At 41.6% G+C, this 17,065-nt stretch overlaps 1 protein-coding gene across 9 annotated transcripts in view; it reads left to right on the forward strand.

Moving 5' to 3' along the window:
- ERC1 (ELKS/RAB6-interacting/CAST family member 1) overlaps positions 1–17,065 on the forward strand; it is a 490,045-nt gene that overhangs the window by 410,637 nt on the left and 62,343 nt on the right. For 7 of the 9 annotated variants that reach the window (XM_059726510.1, XM_059726507.1, XM_059726506.1 and 4 more), the window contains one exon: positions 15,278–15,466. In XM_059726510.1, coding sequence (XP_059582493.1) covers positions 15,278–15,466 — 189 coding nt within the window. Of the gene's footprint in view, positions 1–15,277; positions 15,467–17,065 lie in introns of those variants that run through there. The other 2 variants (XM_059726512.1, XM_059726511.1) reach the window with 1 other exon arrangement.

Here is a 17,065-nt window from a genome sequence, read left to right on the forward strand (position 1 = left end):
AGAAGGATTTTCTGTAAACTGGTTCCAAAAATCTGTGAAGTCATTGGTGTGCCTGTTAATGAACTAAACATTTGGTTTTGCTGTGCATGAATTTCAGGAACTGAAATCTGAAAGCAGATGTTATGCTTATAAGAGCAACACTGGAGCATCCAAGAAACTGGGATTGGGCTAGCATATTTGTAAAAAAACTGATTTTGTTAAGACAATGGGGGGAAAAAATTAAGTTCCTGTTACTGACATTACTTTACAGTCAGAGCTGCCGGGCTCTGGAATTGGCTCCCAAATGAGGTGGTACTCTTTCCTACCTCGGGGGTCTTCAAGAGGAGGCTGGACAGATATTTGGCTGGGGTGATATGATTTGGCTGGGGTGATATGACCGCAGCACTCATTGCTCCCCCGGGCAGGGGGTCGGACCTGATGATCTGTTTAGGTCCCTTCTGACCCTAAGCACTATGAAACTATGTAAGACATTTAGAAAAGCTGCTTAGCTGTGGGTTTGGGTTACACAAAAATTTTCTCTATAAAAATAGAAAGCAAGGCAGGATCTCTTTAAAAATAGTAAATATTCCAGTTGTAACACTATAGGCATAAATATAGTTGAACAAGACTCTAAGGATTCCATAGAAAATGCCTGTGGTGGAAAGAAGGGTTAACTCATTGTGGGGAATACTTGGAATGAGAACTGAAAAAGGTCAGCCTGGCAACTTTTCACAGACTTCCCTCCAAAAAGTACTAGAAGTTATACCCTGTACCTGCATCAGAAAAGCTATTTTGTGTAGCAAAACATAACTTGTGAATTTAAGAATGGGCTCATCCAAAAAATTCCTATAAGAGTCCTCTAATCTTATGAATCTGAAATGAAATCTTGAAACTCCAAGGGAAATTAGCCATCTGTGAAGAATGTAGCTCTGAAAAGTGGGATATCTTGGTGGATTTGGAACCTGATACTAAATGATTTATATTAGAAATTAAGTAGATGGAAGATATAATGGAATTATCTAATAAAGAAATATCTTTGTAATATTTTATGGTGAAAGACTTCTCCAGTGAGAGGTTTCTTTCTGAGTGCATCCCAGTAACCCTCATTATTGGTCATTGTGAAAAGGATGATGGAGGATAGGTCACATGTCTATTTTGTGTCTATGAAGAAAATCTATATCTATTAGTATTGTGCAACTATGTTCAGTAAAAAATGAATGATAAGGTCAGTTAAACTACATTGAGGAGAACCCAGTACCTGCAGATGTATGCAAAACTGAACTGATGACACAGGCACTAGTCTGTGCCTTTGCCTTTCCCATAGATTTCACATAGAGCTTCTCAAATCTGAGTGAAATAGGGAAATAAACATAAATACCTTTTGATTATCTTGATTATCTTCCCCTTCACTTTGTAAGTTAGTACAAGTAAAAATGCTAACAGAGGTGGCAAGTCTACACAGGTTTTCCAGAACTTAGGATTTTCCACCTAATTGCACTGGATTTTCCACCTAATTGCACTGTCAAATTTCCACAATGACACTTCAAGGAAAAAAACAGGGTAATGAGAGAGTGAAGATGTATTTTAGTTATAATCTAAAATCACACATTTTCTTGTGAAGAAAATGCATGTTTCCTTCCAGTGCTGTCTAGCACAGTAAGCAGCCAAAATTGTATAACCAGTATATAACAATGATAGCCAGTGGGCCTTTGTGCATGCCACAAAATTGACCTTTAAAGTGGCTTAAATGACCTTTTGCACTGTTTCAGTAGAGTGGCTTTTTGCATTGTTGGAGACATAATGTGCTTTAATGGTGCAGCTGTTTACGCTGTCGGCAGGTATTGCACATTAAATGACCTTGGGATGCAGCAAATTTAAACGTCAGAGGTGCTTTAGTCTGCTACCTTACAGCTGCAGAGGGAAGCACCAAGCACCGTGCAGCTCAGGGGCTGTGCAGGCAGCCCATCCAGGCAGGCTCCACTGAAGGAAAAAAAGAAAAGTGTTGAGTTTGATCTTTTTTTTTTTCCTCCCTGGAGCCTGCAAGGGGAGGGGGAGGGAGTTGCTTCCATCCACAGCTGTGGTACTGCCCAGACCAGGTGCCTGCAGGCGAGTGCCACCTGCGGGGTGCTGCTTCCGTGGAGAGAAGCCGCCCCCCCCTCCCCCCCCAGCATCTCAGGGACTGCTTGGCCTATCAGCAGCTCACCCTCTCCCCCACCGCTGAAGAGGCAGGTAAGGATTAGGCCCAACCCTTGTATACACACCATGGGGGTTTATTTTGTCCTAAATTGAAGCAGTGTTTTTAAAAACTCACTGCTTCAATTCAGGGAGAATTAATATGAAGCAAACCCCTGTAGCATGTACAAGCAGCCATAGGCTCTAAAACAGGGGCAGGAAATTATTTTGGGCAGAGGGCCATTTATTTAGTTTTGGCAAGCCATTGAGGGCTGCATGACAGGCAGCCAAGGGCAGATAGATATTAATTTTCTACATTTTTTAGGGGCCCCGCAGGCCGGATAGAATAGCCTGGCAGGCACAATTTGACCACGGGCCACATTTTGCCCACCCCTGCTCTAAAAGTACCTCATCAATTGCTTCACTACTCTAGGGTACATTCCACCTGGCCCTGCTAACTTGAAAATATCCCACTTCTCCAAGAACTCTCGAACCTGATCTTCCACCACTCCAGGCTGTTTGTCTCCTTCCTTATTCTGGCTGCCAACTGAACTTACCGTCTGGTAACCTTCCATATTCATGAAAACTGAAGTAAAAAAGTAATTAAATACTTCAGCCTTCTCTACATCTTCTGTTACTAGGTTGCCTTCTACGTCCAGTAAGGGAGCTACACTTTCCTTATGCTTCCTTTTCCTTCTGAAAAACTTGTGGAATCCTTTTTTTTATTGTCTCTTATAAACCTTGCTAGTTGTATCTCATTTCCCTGAAAACACTGTAAAATATAAATATCTACGTGTTGGGATGTTTGCAAGGCTATAAATAGCAATTCTCTTCAGTTGCTTTAGTGAAACACACATGTCATGAACAACTAGTTTGTGGAGTTTGAATCTGTGGGGATCGCACTCTAGGTGTGCATTTATAGAAAATCAGGGCATCTTTGTATGCTAGTTGGATTCCTTCTTACAACCCATGTCAGCAATGTTCTTACCAGTGTTCACCCCGCTACCTCTTAAAAATTTACCAGTAGGATAATTAATTAGGCTAACAGTGAATTAGGTAACTAGTGTTAATTCTCTTCAAATTTATTCCTTTTTATTATTTTATTTATTTTGTCATAGCTTCCGTGAAAAAAAATGTTTTTTGAAGAATTACAAGTTATGTTCAATATCCACAGCTGAAACTAGTAGTAATACAAACATCAGTCACCAATGTTGATAGCATAAAAATATGATATGTATAATATCACTATAAGAAAAGCAAACCGTGTTCCCAGCACCTACATGGATATCCAGTGCATGTTTCTGACCTCTTAATGTTGAGGTGGCCTCAAAGGTTGGTACAACTTCTTGTCTGTTTATCTCCAACAGGAGGAGACAACTTTACTCCAGCATCTGCTAAGAAGACTTTTTTCATTCAGGTCACTCTGGGACAGGGTGGGCAAAATGGCAGATCTGGCTGGTAGCTGGACTCCATTTCCCAGCAGCCCTTGCCCACATCACTGCAGCCAGTTTCCATGGAGATCCCAGTAGCGGTGGTGCTGTGACAGCACATGGACCAGGCTTCCATAGAGACCAGCCCCAGAAGTGGTAGGGTGTGTGGCTGGGCAGGGAGCTGCTCCAGGGCTGAGGCTAGGATCTTGGGGGGCTGACAGTATGGCCCAGAGCTGGGGCAGAGCTGTGATCCACTGCCTGCACACCCCTGCCCAGGGTGTGCGAGCAGTGGATTGCAGCTCTGCCTGGGCTCTGGATCACTGCTGCAAGATCCCAGCCCCAGAATAGCTCCCCTCCCAGCCACCTATCCTGCCACTGTTTCTGGGGCTGGTCTCCTTGGAAACCCCGGCCTTGCGCTAGCACAGCACCACCGCTGCTGAGGTCTCCATGGAAACCAGCTCCAGCGACGCAGTCAGGGGCTTGGGAAATAGGATCCATGTGGACCTGATCTGGCCCACGGGCTGGGCTTTGCCAGTCCCTGCTCTGGAACAGCTCTCTCTCTCTCTCTCTCTCTCTCTCTCTCTCTCTCTCTCTCTCTCTCTGTGCAAAAGATACAGTAGATTCTCATTTTGGAATCCACCTCCAATATGACAATGGCCAGGGCAACAAAATCTGAATGAGCCTTAAATATGCAGCTCACTGCTCTGACATATTGGGCATAACAGAGGCCTTGATTTCTTCCCTGTCATTTGAAGAAGATCTCAACTTTCCTGCTCAACTAGGATCAGAGTGAGAAGAACAAGAGCAACTGGCAAAGGGAGAACAGGCATTATCCCTCAAACAATAGAGGTCTTTTCAGCTTATGAAAAGACAAATCAGACCAAGAGCACAATTAAAAACAAAATCCAGGATCTAAAAAATTCATCATGTTTTGACGAAAGAACCATTAATCAGCATCACTGCAGCTATGAATTGCAGTTACTAGTCCTTATTTGCAAAATATAGCTAGCTCACTAGGAATAGGATAACACTAACATTTTTCCACAAGACTCCAGAGGGGAGTTCAAAATTGATTAGAAAACAGTTAGAGATCTAATGTACAAAAACACATCATATAAGGAACTAGATATTAGTTCTACTGCTACTACACCACATTTCACAGAGATTAGATGGTATGGAGATCTTGATTAGGGACAGAAGTTACACATAAACCAGTTTAAGTGATCAGAAGCTGGTTTCAACCTGTAACAGAACAGAAGTTCAGTGCACATAAACCAGTTTCAAAATGGTCAAAACTAGTTTAAGATAAACCAGGTTGAACTTAGTATCAGACTTAACTGATCTGAGCCAAGCTGGTTTATGGAATTTCTGTCCCAGACCCCTTCCTATTTCAAGTTAAATTAGTTAAATTTAGATTCCTTCCTAAATTTCACTAGAGTGCAAGCTCTCTGAGTCTTCTGCTTCTTTCAGAAGCTTGCCCATATCCAAAATTTTCAGGATAGCTATATGAAGTAATGTTATTATGCCCTTGGCCTAATTACATAATCAGATGCCAGATTTTATAGACCAGTGATATAGTCATTGTTTATTTAATGACTTCAGTTCTGTCTTCCAGTTGTATTGCTACTTGTCAGTCACCCACAGTAGAATCCATGCTAACACATACTTGGAGAAGGTAGCTCTCCTAGGAACCTTATACATATGGGTACTTTACCTTATACTTGGGTACTTTACAATATACTATATATATATATATATATATATGAGACAGGTCTTTAAGGTGTTGTCGTCCATATTGATTCCACACCATCCCTGCTTTTCTGTAGTCATCATTATCTGAGATTCTGAATCAGTAATGGAACTGAAAGATATAGTCACCCTGTCCTTTATGCTCAAGTGAGAAGACAGCAAGACATTCCCAAAATAGATGTGGGTTAATAGATACTCCCATGCCAAAGATTCTGATTTTGTGCTGATGGGACACAGATGTACCCAGAGTATAAAGTAACCTTTCTTTCCAAGCCATATTCCAGAGTTTACCTTCTCTCAGGAACAATATTGCACCTTTCTTCTCTGCTAGAAGTCTGATGGCTGTGAGAAATTGAAAAATAACTGGGTAGTAACTTGCCCACTAAAATATAGGTACCAGTGCCATAGCATTGGAATGAGTATCAAATGCTATGGTAGTAGCAGTCACTAAATTAAGATGAGGCTCATCTCAATGCCGATAGTTTTCTCAGATGGTTAATTATCTAGCATTTTAAATTGAAGACATCCCCTATTTACCTTTGTCTCAGTCCATTGTCCACTCTAACATGTAGTCTTTTCACTTGACAAGCCATGAGTTGTTCTTCTAAGCTCTCCTGTTCCATTTTAACATACCCACCCTTAGGATATCACTAATATTTGCCCATTACCCTTCTCTGTTTCCTACATTTTTCATTAACTTGTTTGTAATTCAGAACTAATTTATCCTCTAGATTGTTTTATGTTTGAAGAGTGTGTTCTTTGTTGAAGAATGTCTTATCAGCCAGAACAAAAGAACTGATCTCGCTGTGTTATTCCTCTTCTTCCTGGACTAAAGTTTCCAGATGGAATATTATTATCTACAATTCTGTGGATGAATTAAATGATCATGACTGAAGTGTAGCTGGATTGTATCACTGTCTTTCTATTACTCTCACAGATCAAAGAGCACAAATAGATGCTTATTTTCTAAAATACTCAAAACAGATGCCTAGTTTTGTTTTGTGGATATTTGGACCTTCACTTACAAAAAGCCCTCTACTTATTTTCACCAAATGAGCCTGAGCTCTGCGATACCTTTTTTTCTTCTCTGTTTTACAGCTGAACAAGTTCATGTAGTGATGGTTTGGTTTCTGTATCAACTGCAGATTCTGAAGCCAAACTTAAGACATCTCTAGATGTCATTCATAACTGTTGTGGATTGTAGTATTGTTTTATAATCCTATCTTTTTCCTGGTGTTGTGCCATCCAGCTCTTAAAGCTGTCATCCTCCTGTCAGAGAGCAAGCAGGCAAGTCCAGGGTTTTTTTGTGAACAGTGGTTGGAAACGGATGTCACTTTTCATCACCTTTCTGCTACCGTAAAAAAAATTATAGCAGCACAAAATAAAATAAAATAGATGCCCATACCCTTTGTCATACCACAAATGCCCAAATTTATGCCTGCAACAAAAGTAGGCATAATTTGTTCTACTTTGTTGCAGCAGATGTCTATTTATTGCCCACACTCTCCAGCCACCCTGGGGAAGCAATCCGAGGGGCTGAGAGTCTCAGTCCTGCATATCCCAGGAATTCCTGCATAGGATTGGGTCCCTCAAGCCCCCAGATATCGTGTCCAGCTTTCCCTGCTTCCAGTGACATGCCCCTTGGGTCTCCAGGCCACATCTCTGCAGATGGAGAAAGGGAAGGTTTCCCACTTCCAGAGATGTGCCCCCAACAATATCCAGAGTGTCTCTGGAAGTGGGGAACCCTGCCTTTCCCAGCCCTCAGAGACATGCCTTGGAGATTGCTGGGATGCATCTCTGGGAACAGGGAACATGTCACCCATTGTCCTACAAAATCAACAGGCAGAACAACAGGTGAGGTGTATTTCACCCAGGGAAGTAGATCAGCTGTGCTAGGACACATCCTGGCACAGATGATGCACTTAATTTGGTAGCATGAGGCACCTATACACATACGGGACATCTGCTCCAACATGCGCTAATTAGTGACTAATTAGCACATGGAGCAGACTTGATTAATTAGCATGCTCCAGCAGGCTCTGTGTCATGTGTACTCAGCATCCCTGTGCTTCAGTATTGCGGTGGGGGTGTTTTAACTAAAGCTTGTCCAGTGAACCTTAGTTGAAGCGCCCTGCCGCCATTTTGAATCGCAGTACGCTGAATACTGATGACACAGTGGGCACTTTAAGAGAGCCACTCTCATTAAAGCACTGCCCCCACCCTGGAACATGTATAAGGATGCCCATCTGTTTCTATCCAGTAGGTGAATAGTTGGGACCCTAAAGAAAAAGGTGCTTCAGCTCAGACACCCATCTCACATCCATAAGACAGATGAAGTCATAGGAATAGCTGTGGCAAGGCTGTGTTCTTTTCAGTCCTGTTAGGATTTAAGTTGTGAGAAAAGGAAATTATAAAGAAAATAAAGTTAGCAATATGAGAGCTGGGTTCATTAATAAGAACAGGAAGGCCAAAACTCATTTCTAGTATTAATGATGAAAATAGGTCTGTGAGAGGAGTGACTAAAATAAGAGCTGATAAGGGAATGTAACCGATCTAGAAGCTGTGCTTTCTTGGCTGGTACAGGCTATAATTACTGAGAAAGATGCCAGCATTCATAGTCCCAGCTCACAGTAGCCTGGGCACAGGCAATCAAAACACATTCATCTTTAATATAGCCCATACAGGAACCATGTTACTTTCATCTATGTACATACATATCTATTCTGGGGTGATGCATTTAAATGTATAGCATATCAGAGATAAATCCAAGAGACAAGCAAGTCACATGGTTCCCATATGATTTTGCTTTAAAAGATTCATGTGACAGGTGAAGAACTCTCAGAGCACCATGAAGACCAAATATCAGAGAGAGGAGAGACAGAGATTCATATCACGATTGAAGGAGAGCTATAGTTCATCTGAACAGGAAAAGCACAGATTGTGTTCCCTGGTAGATTACTTAAAGCAAGCTTTCCATTTTCCATCAGCAGTATAACAGACAGCAGAGGGACAAAAGAATGCAGTAACTGATATGAGTAATCATGCAGGCAGATTGCCAGGGTATATGCAGTGTAATTGTTATGTTTTAAGCAAAGTCTGTACTTGCTACTGGGCCCTATTGTTCCTTGTAATGGGAAGAAATAATAGACAAAATAGCAGAACAGTGAGAAAAACTGATAGTAATGTGGATTGTGATACGTGGTTTCTGGATACACACTGTTACTTAAAGAATCAACTGCTATATAGTTTGCTTGGGTAAAACAAAATACAAACACCAATGGACACTCTTATTTCTTCACTGCCCTTATTTTCAGAAAGTCTCTATCCTTTATCAGAAAGAGAGGATACTGCCAACATAAAATCTAGTGAATTCTGAAGGGTTGAAACATTCACTTGCTCCATGCTTACACCTAAGAAATTAAAATGGGGAAACTATTATTTCAGTCTGTAGTTTCACAGTATAATTTTCAATGAGATTTTTGGAGTGCCTTTCTTAACATTTCTGTTAGCTGGAGGAACACTCTCTTCCCCCACTTTTCTTCTTTGACTATATTCACACTAACTACCTCACAAATATGACTATCCCTTATGAGGTTTTTTTTATGTAGGGTTGTTTTATGTTGGTGGTGTTAGTTGCATTAGTTGTTGAAAAGTAGACTACTTGACTTGGAAACTGTCAAAACTTAGGAACTAACAAAATGAACTTCCCCAGACCAAGTAGCCTTTGATACATTGAACAATTTCAGTATCCCTGCAATCAAAGGAAAATCAAGGGGAGGTCTGGGGGGGTGCCATCCACTAAAATTTTAAAACAAACTGTCCAGCAGAGACAGCCACATTTCTATTCAGGTGCAGCTGAGGGAGTTGAGTAACTTCATGGCTCATTACTACCTACTTGATTTCTGCTAATCTCTTCACTCAATAGGTGTTAACAGCCCTTCATTTTCCTCTAATCAACCTGGCCTTTCGTCTACAATTATCCTGTCTGTTATCTATTCCTAGTAATATTTCTCTGCTCACCTAACAGCAAGTCCAGTAAAGGTGTGCTGCTGCCTAGGAACCTGTACTTGGGTGGCTTTGCTCCTAGAGGATTTGAATTCACAAGAAATCAGACAGAGAAGGGAGGGGTAGGGCTGATGGCATGCTGAGCTGTGCAGTGGTCCAGCAGTCAGAGGCAGGAGGGAGTTGTAAAGGTGAGACAAAGAGGTAAGTTACTGCAGTGACCCTTTTCTGGGCTAGTCATTGCAGCCGATGATGGAGATTGTGGGAGTCTGAAACAGTAATGCAGGCATGGTTGGATGAGAGCAGGTGGTCTCCTCAGGTAGGGGCACTGCCAGTGACTGAAGCAAGTTGTCCCCTGACTACAACTGCTTGTTCCTGTATGTCGAGAGTGGAGGGCAATGGAGGGCAGCTCCGGGCATACTTTGAGCAGGGCAGGAGTGCACAGGGAGGGGCAGTTACACCCATGCCCCAACCTTCCCTGCTGTGAGGGTGGGGAAACCTGTTTGGGAGAGGCTTTAAGGAGAAGGGGTTCCTCGGGGCCATGAGGGAATGGTTGGGGGATCATGGGCATGAAAGGGCTTTTGTGGGGAGGGGGTCTGTGGGGTAAACTGGTGTGGGGTGAAGAGAAGCTGGGTCTTTCTGGGAAGGAGATGCGAGAGGTAGATGGGGTTTGGGAATAAGGGAGTGGTTGGTTCTGTGCAGGTGAAATTGGTTGAGGAAGAGGGTTGGGAGCAAGAGGGATTGTGGGTGAAGGGGTACAGGAGGTGAGGGGCTGCAGTAAGGTTTGAGTGCTAAGAGGGGCAGAGGATGTCCGTTGGACTTTCAGGGGGATGCTGAAAGCTCAGTGGGGCTGAGGAGTGAGGAGATGAGTCTATGCACGGTACAGTGAATTCATGGAGCAGTGAGGGAGCAGGGACTCAGTGGGATGTTGGGGGGATAATGGGATCTGATGGATTTGGGGCATGATGGGGTGGGGCTGAGCAAGGGGCTAGATGGGATAACAGAGGACAAAGTGGAGCCAGGGGGCATTGGAGGTGGCAGGGGCAATACCTAAAGGGCATTGAGGAACACTTTGGGGCCATAATGGAGTGTTTGGAAGATTTGTGTGAGAGGAGCAGTTGTGTTTGTGGCCTGAGTGGGGGATAACAACTGTACACCACAGCATCAGGTGCTTTCTGCACCCTGGAGCTGTCAGGTAGCCTTCCTCCCCCAACTCAGTTATTTTGTTTTTGCTTAGAACTTAAACTGAATAATACAGCCCTAGGTCCCTAACAGGTTAGTAAAGCTTCTTGTGTCTTTTTAATTGGAGAAAAATATGTGTTTTGTTATGAGATAATTCACCATACCACCTGCACCCCACTTTTCAAAATCCTAGACCCACCTCTGCTACAATCATGTGGTTTCCTCCTTCCCATCTCTCCCTGAAACCTACTTAGTTCTAAACCATTTGCCAGATCCAGGAATTTGGGGGGGAAACAAAAACCCTAGACAAATAAAAACAGCATTAGAAGTTGCTATACTGTGATCTCACCTTGCCCTTAGTCACAGCATTCTCTGCTTTGCCTCAGTAAGGCAGAAAACTGACCATTTCCAGTCAGTACATTACAGGAGAAGATGAAGGTCCATGTGTATTATGTACAGTGATATTAATTGCATTTGGGGTGTGAAATTCACTGTAAATGGTATTGCTCAGGAAAACTAAAAGTTGTCAATACAGTCAATATTCAGGCTGAGCTGGCTGCGTGCAGACAACCTTTCCAGCTCTGCCAAAGTGCTTCATTTGTGAATTATAATACTCCTTGCTGTTCCACTCGTAGTCCCCGCCCCTCCCCCGTCCCCCGATTCTGGCAGCATGTCTCAGTTCTGACCATCAGCAGCCTCTACTTTCTGACCTTGCTTCCTCGCAGAACTCTGCCAATTATTTCTCAATATTCCCTGCTTTTCAGATCCAGAGGCCATATAAGCAGGTACTTCCAGTGGTGCTAAACAGGGTTGTGGATTTATTTGGACAAATGTCTGTGAAAAGACATTAAACACTCATAATCCTTAGCAGAACAGACCACTGCAAATCTTTTTGATTCATCTTTCTGGAATATTTTTCTGTTTCTAAACAGGAAGAGTTGTTGGAGGAAAAATAGCTCTCCTCCTTTTGTCTTTTCCTTGTTTCCTTGTTTGTTCCAACCTTCCCTGAAGTCTGGATTTTTCCCAAAGTGAAGAGGATAGGTTCTGGAAGTTATTAATCCCTGGGATTTGTTCATGGTATATAAAAATTCAGAAAGAATCTGCTTTATAAATATGATTTCCTGATTGACTCTGGCAGAAATGAAACCGGAAAAGACAGTTCTGTCGTAATAGCCAAGGTCTCCTTCAACATGTCATATGCATGTTTTGTTTTGTTTTTGAGAGGCGGAGTGTGACAGAGTATATTTTTAAACCCATTTTTTCTTAAATATCAAATCTAAAGGAAATTGAAACTTCTGAATTTTTGTAATGCAGCCTTATTGGGGAAAACACCCAAGTATCTTAATGCAATAGTAGACAACTGAACTGAGGACAGGTAATGTCTTTTGAGTGCTTTCTTCTGTTTCCATTTAAAATAAGGGAAGGCATCAGTAATAAATAGTTCTGTTCTGGGGAAAGCTTTGCACTTCCTGAGCCAAATTCATGCTTCAGATAGCTCCACTGAATTTTATGCTTACACTTTTGCTGGATTTGCCTCCTTAAATGGTTGCCAAACAAACTGAGGTCCTCTGAAAAGGGAGCAGATTTAATTCAGCACATATGCGCTCCCTACAAATGTTTCCAGACCAGAGCATTTGGTTTCCTAACATGTTTCCAACCCTTGCAACAAGAGAATTGTATTTTACTATAGTCAAGATCCCTTTTTCTAATAATAGAATATCAAATCATATATGCATTTATCTTCTCTGAAAATCCAGGAATCAGCCAAGCTCTCCACCCATCTGTATCTCTCACCCACACCCTTTTTAGGTCTTTTTGCATCTTAATTGCTTTTTAACAAGCAACTTTTCCTGTCAAGTAGCTTGGACTGTTAAACATTCAGTGGCCTCAGTCCTGTCTGCCTGGTGCACAGTGATAGGGTTGGGGAGTACATTTTTAGCTGCAGCACCATTGCATCTGTTTGAAGCAAGGTTTGAAAAACTGAGGCTGCAAATTATTTCACATGTTTGCATACCTGTGCTAGAAATGGCTGACAGAGTAGGAAAGGCTGTTTTCAGGTGGCCAACCTCAGCTTGATTGCATTTGAGCCATGCACCATGTCAGGTCTTTTCATTATTTGGGAACTCCTTTTGTGGATACTGTGCTGATCAAACCCAAATAAACTGCCAAGAGGAACCATCAAGCAGGAATCAGTCCAGAATGCTATAATCCAGAATAGGAAGCTACATTAGGATGCTTTATGAATAGTCACACACACTTACTCTGGAAAACTCGTATTTTCTTCTCAATTTAGTTTCCTGTTTCTGCTTCTCAGGACAGATAGACAAATGGTGTTTTTGACCTCATTTAGTTTTATTTGACCTCCAGAAAATATCCCAATTTCCGTTTCTAACTTTTATTTTTGTCTATTCTTTCCTAATTTAACTTTCCCCAAGTTTATGACTTGATGGCAGGGTTGAGATAAATTCAATGAATTATTTAATCATGAAACTGAAGGCCAGTTATTTGCACTGTTAGCTCCATCACTATTTCAGTGTTATCTTTAGTCTGCCCCAGAAAGACTGCTGAGCTACGGGAGGAATATTTATAACACTTCTGCCAGTAACAAGTATGGATTTAGCAGAGTATGTTGACTTGGCAGTAGCAACACAATTCTATTAGTTGTTTTTGGGTTTCCGTCTTGCACCTCCCACCCAAACACACATAGACAAAAAACATACACACTCTTCCAGAAAATGGTATTTCTGCAATTGAACAACATGCCAGGTTCTGATGAGTGAGTGCTGGTACACATCACATAAAACCATTCTTCATCCTTCAGACATTTATAGACTATCATCATCATATTTGCCACAAATTACATTCCCTTACATTCATACCATGTTTCCCCTGGTGCTCACACTCCTACGTGTTTTTACATATTCGTGTTTGACATCACTCGGACCAACATCTGAACACCACAGTCTCTGTACATGAGATGCATTGATCTCTCTCTTAATAAAAGAAATAGCCAGACATTTGGATAGGTCTGTCCAACCAGTCAGTACAAATATAATTTATTATCCATGCTTCACATCTTTCAAGTTTGTCAAGCTTTTACCAAAATACAGCCATTAAATAAGTTGACCATTAAGTAGCAACAGCAATTCCATAATTAAAGCAACAGTGGCTATTTGATTTTAAGCTATGTTTTTCACCTCTCTAATTTCTACAAAACTATGCTTAGGGCTAAATTTGTTGTGCTCAGTCTTTCCCAAGATAACAGTTTCTGGAAAGTCTCAGGAACTTTGGATAAGTTTTTTTCAGTTAAATTTGTTTTGAAATACATTCCCACATTTCTTTATCAGATGGTAATTTCAACATGGTTTGCCTTTGTCAGACTTGTCAAGCATTTAATGTTTTCACTTCAGCATTGTAGTGAATTGCTTTTGCTAGATGAAATACATCTTCAACCTTAACTGTGCATTAACCATGTTTTGAGCATGACGGTATTTTAAGCAGACTCTATTCCATGTTCTGATGGAAAATATTCCTATGCCTTGAGGGAAGCCAGTTTGTCCAGTATTTCCCTGGAAAGCTCTACAGCTGTGTACAGACACATGACTGAGCTTATAAAGCCAGTTCTGCTCTCCTTTCCACTTGGCAAGTGCTCTTGCACCCTCTTGAGATAAGGTAGTGGCAGCTCTGCTGTGTGGGAAGCACAGTGCCTTTTGCTAAGTGGCCAGCTCAAATTAGATATGGAAGGAACGCAGATAAAAGGGCATTTCCTACTTGACTGGCAGGGTTTAATGGGTCCCAAGTGAGAGAAATGATTGCTCTGTGAACAGTTCTGGAAGCTCTGATAGTTAAGAACTTTCACACGCCTCATATGGCTAATCTCCAAAAAAAGGGAGGGACACCCCTTCCTAACATAAGAAGGGAAGTGTCAAAATTAATTCTGTTTTGCAGGGAATTTTAGTGCTCGAGGAATCCAGTTCAGCTTCCTTGCATAAATAAAAGCCTCTATAAACACCAGTCAGATAGTTCTACCTTTATCCTTCTACTACTCCTTTATGACAGAGGACCGCACTTAAGAATGATAGTGATACTAACTTTCAGCTTGAAATCCACACATTCCATCCAATAGAATCAAATATCTGAAAGAGAAAACAAGGCAAACAGGAAGTTTATTGATTATCTACCAGGAACTAAATCTAAAAGGTGACTTAGGTGAGACAGTGCTGAGCAGTCATGCACCTAAAATTTAGCTGCCTGGATTTGTCTGTGGAACTCACAATTTAGTCATTTAAATTCCCTGTTCTTTAAATGGGGAGACTTAGATTGGGCCACCTAGGATTTGGGATTCACAATTCTCAGCATGTTATGCTAAGCAGAAGGACACAAAAGGCAGCCAACTGGAAGTGTGGAAGAGAATATCTGTCTGTCTGGAATCCCACCTATCTCCCACACTTACTTGTTGAATTCAAGACTGCAGATAGGCACCTGTGTGAAACAGGGCTTCATAGCCTGAAACCCCTGGGATGAGGAGGAGGAAGAGCCCACTTTTCGCACAGTAGCCTAGAGTACCCACCCCAGAAGTGAGACATAGGTTCTAGGTGGTTGTCAGTCTGAGGGGGTCCAAACACATAATGCAGATTAATGCCTTATGCATCGCGTGCAACCCGCAAGTCACCAGTTGAACACTCCTGACTTGGGGGTTGATCTTTGACTTCCTAGTTGTTTGAGTCTCAGGGTGTCCCTGACTTTTCTTGTTCTTATTTTAGATAATTCAACCCCTCTTAGAACTTGACCAGAATCGCAGTAAATTGAAGTTATACATTGGACACCTGACAGCCCTCTGCCATGACCGTGACCCCATGATTCTGCGTGGACTCACCCCACCTGCTTCCTACCACCTGGATGATGACCGGGCAGCTTGGGAGAAGGAACTGCAGACGATGACTCAAGAACAGGTGAGTCTGTCCTTAGGTCCTTCATTGGTAGAAGCTTTGAAATATTGACAAGGATCTTGCTGACATATAGCACAGGATTCTGTGAAATGATTCTCTAAAAGCATTAATAAAACTAGCTAAGATTTATTCCTCAGGTGATGGTGATGGTGACAGAATTACCTTTTGACCTTTTAACCTTGACTAGGCATTGTATTTGTTTTACACTATTTGTTCAAGGTGAGGGCATATTGTGTTTGCACAGTTTTGGGGAATGTAAGCATTGAATAGGGATCATTCTGAATCTTTTCACATGCATATTAATTAAACTTTCATTCTGTAGGCTGGAGTATTCCAGGAAAATAGCAATCATCACATTTTATCTATTAATGTATTGTACAAGTTTTTTTATAATTTAACATAATTAGATTAATCTTAAGTATTTCTCAGTGACATATCAAGTTTACTTAACCTGTAAAGGGCACAACAAATTTGTTCTTATGAATCAGCTTACTCATTTAAGAGTACAGTACATGCTTATATATTCCCCTATCGCGACAAATTTTGTTAACACTGGATGCATCTACAGGAAACTCTTATCTCACCATAACAACAAGCTATGGCGATGTAGCATCAGCAGGCACAAACCATGGTGCCAAAGCTATATCACGGCAGTGATAAGCTATGTCACCATAGCTCATCGCTACAGCAACCTAGCACCTAAAAATAACCATGCTTATCCCGGATCACGCAGTACCGGCGGGTACTGCACAGTCATTTAGTACTTACTTTGGCAAGACATTTAGTACCAAATGCATAGTCAGGGGCACATGTAGACATGCCCACTGTTTATACCATTTTTTGTAGTACCAGTGGATCTAGATACCTTGGATAAGCCTGTGGCCTATTTTATTAATTACTGTGTTGCATATATGAGATGTGCTCTCTGGTAGTGTAGAATTAAGACGTTCAACAGAGTTTCTCCAGGAATCTTGGAATATAGAATTGAGGGGAGGAGATGTTACTAGTGGCTTGTCTGATGAAGTCACTGCATTATGTTTGGGTCTGTACACGGTATGCTGGACTCTTACTAATTGGTTGTCCTGCAAACATGAAAGCAAAAATCATTAAAAATTACTGGCTAGGGTTAGACTCTCAAGTCCATATTTAAATATCTGGGTTTTTTTAAAAAGGACACTTTTTAGGTGAGGCTGGGTGGCCAGGGTTTCTGTTTAGGTGCCTAACTCATTCCATCCAGGAAGAGCACACACCAACTGCTGAAACTTCCTTAGCCTGACGAAGGGTTTTTGAACCTGAAAGTTTGCTTAATAACTTTTCTCCAACTATTTGGGTTGGTCTAATAAAAGATATCAGATTCACCCAAGGAACCTTGTCTGCCTATGTCCTTAGACCAACACAGCTACAACCTAAACCTCTGTAACTGTAGATACCTATTTTTAACAACATTTGCCTAATGCCTTATTTTTTTCTATTTGTGTTATTAAGACACCATAATGGTCCATGTACATCCATATTTTCATTTCTTTCCCATCCTAAAGCAACTTTTAAGGGGCAGTTCAATATTTGTGAACTTGTCTTTTGATTTTCTTTAACCAGTGCTCT

Source organism: Alligator mississippiensis, chromosome 4 (assembly GCF_030867095.1).
Source record: "Alligator mississippiensis isolate rAllMis1 chromosome 4, rAllMis1, whole genome shotgun sequence".
Classification (NCBI taxonomy): domain Eukaryota; kingdom Metazoa; phylum Chordata; order Crocodylia; family Alligatoridae; genus Alligator; species Alligator mississippiensis.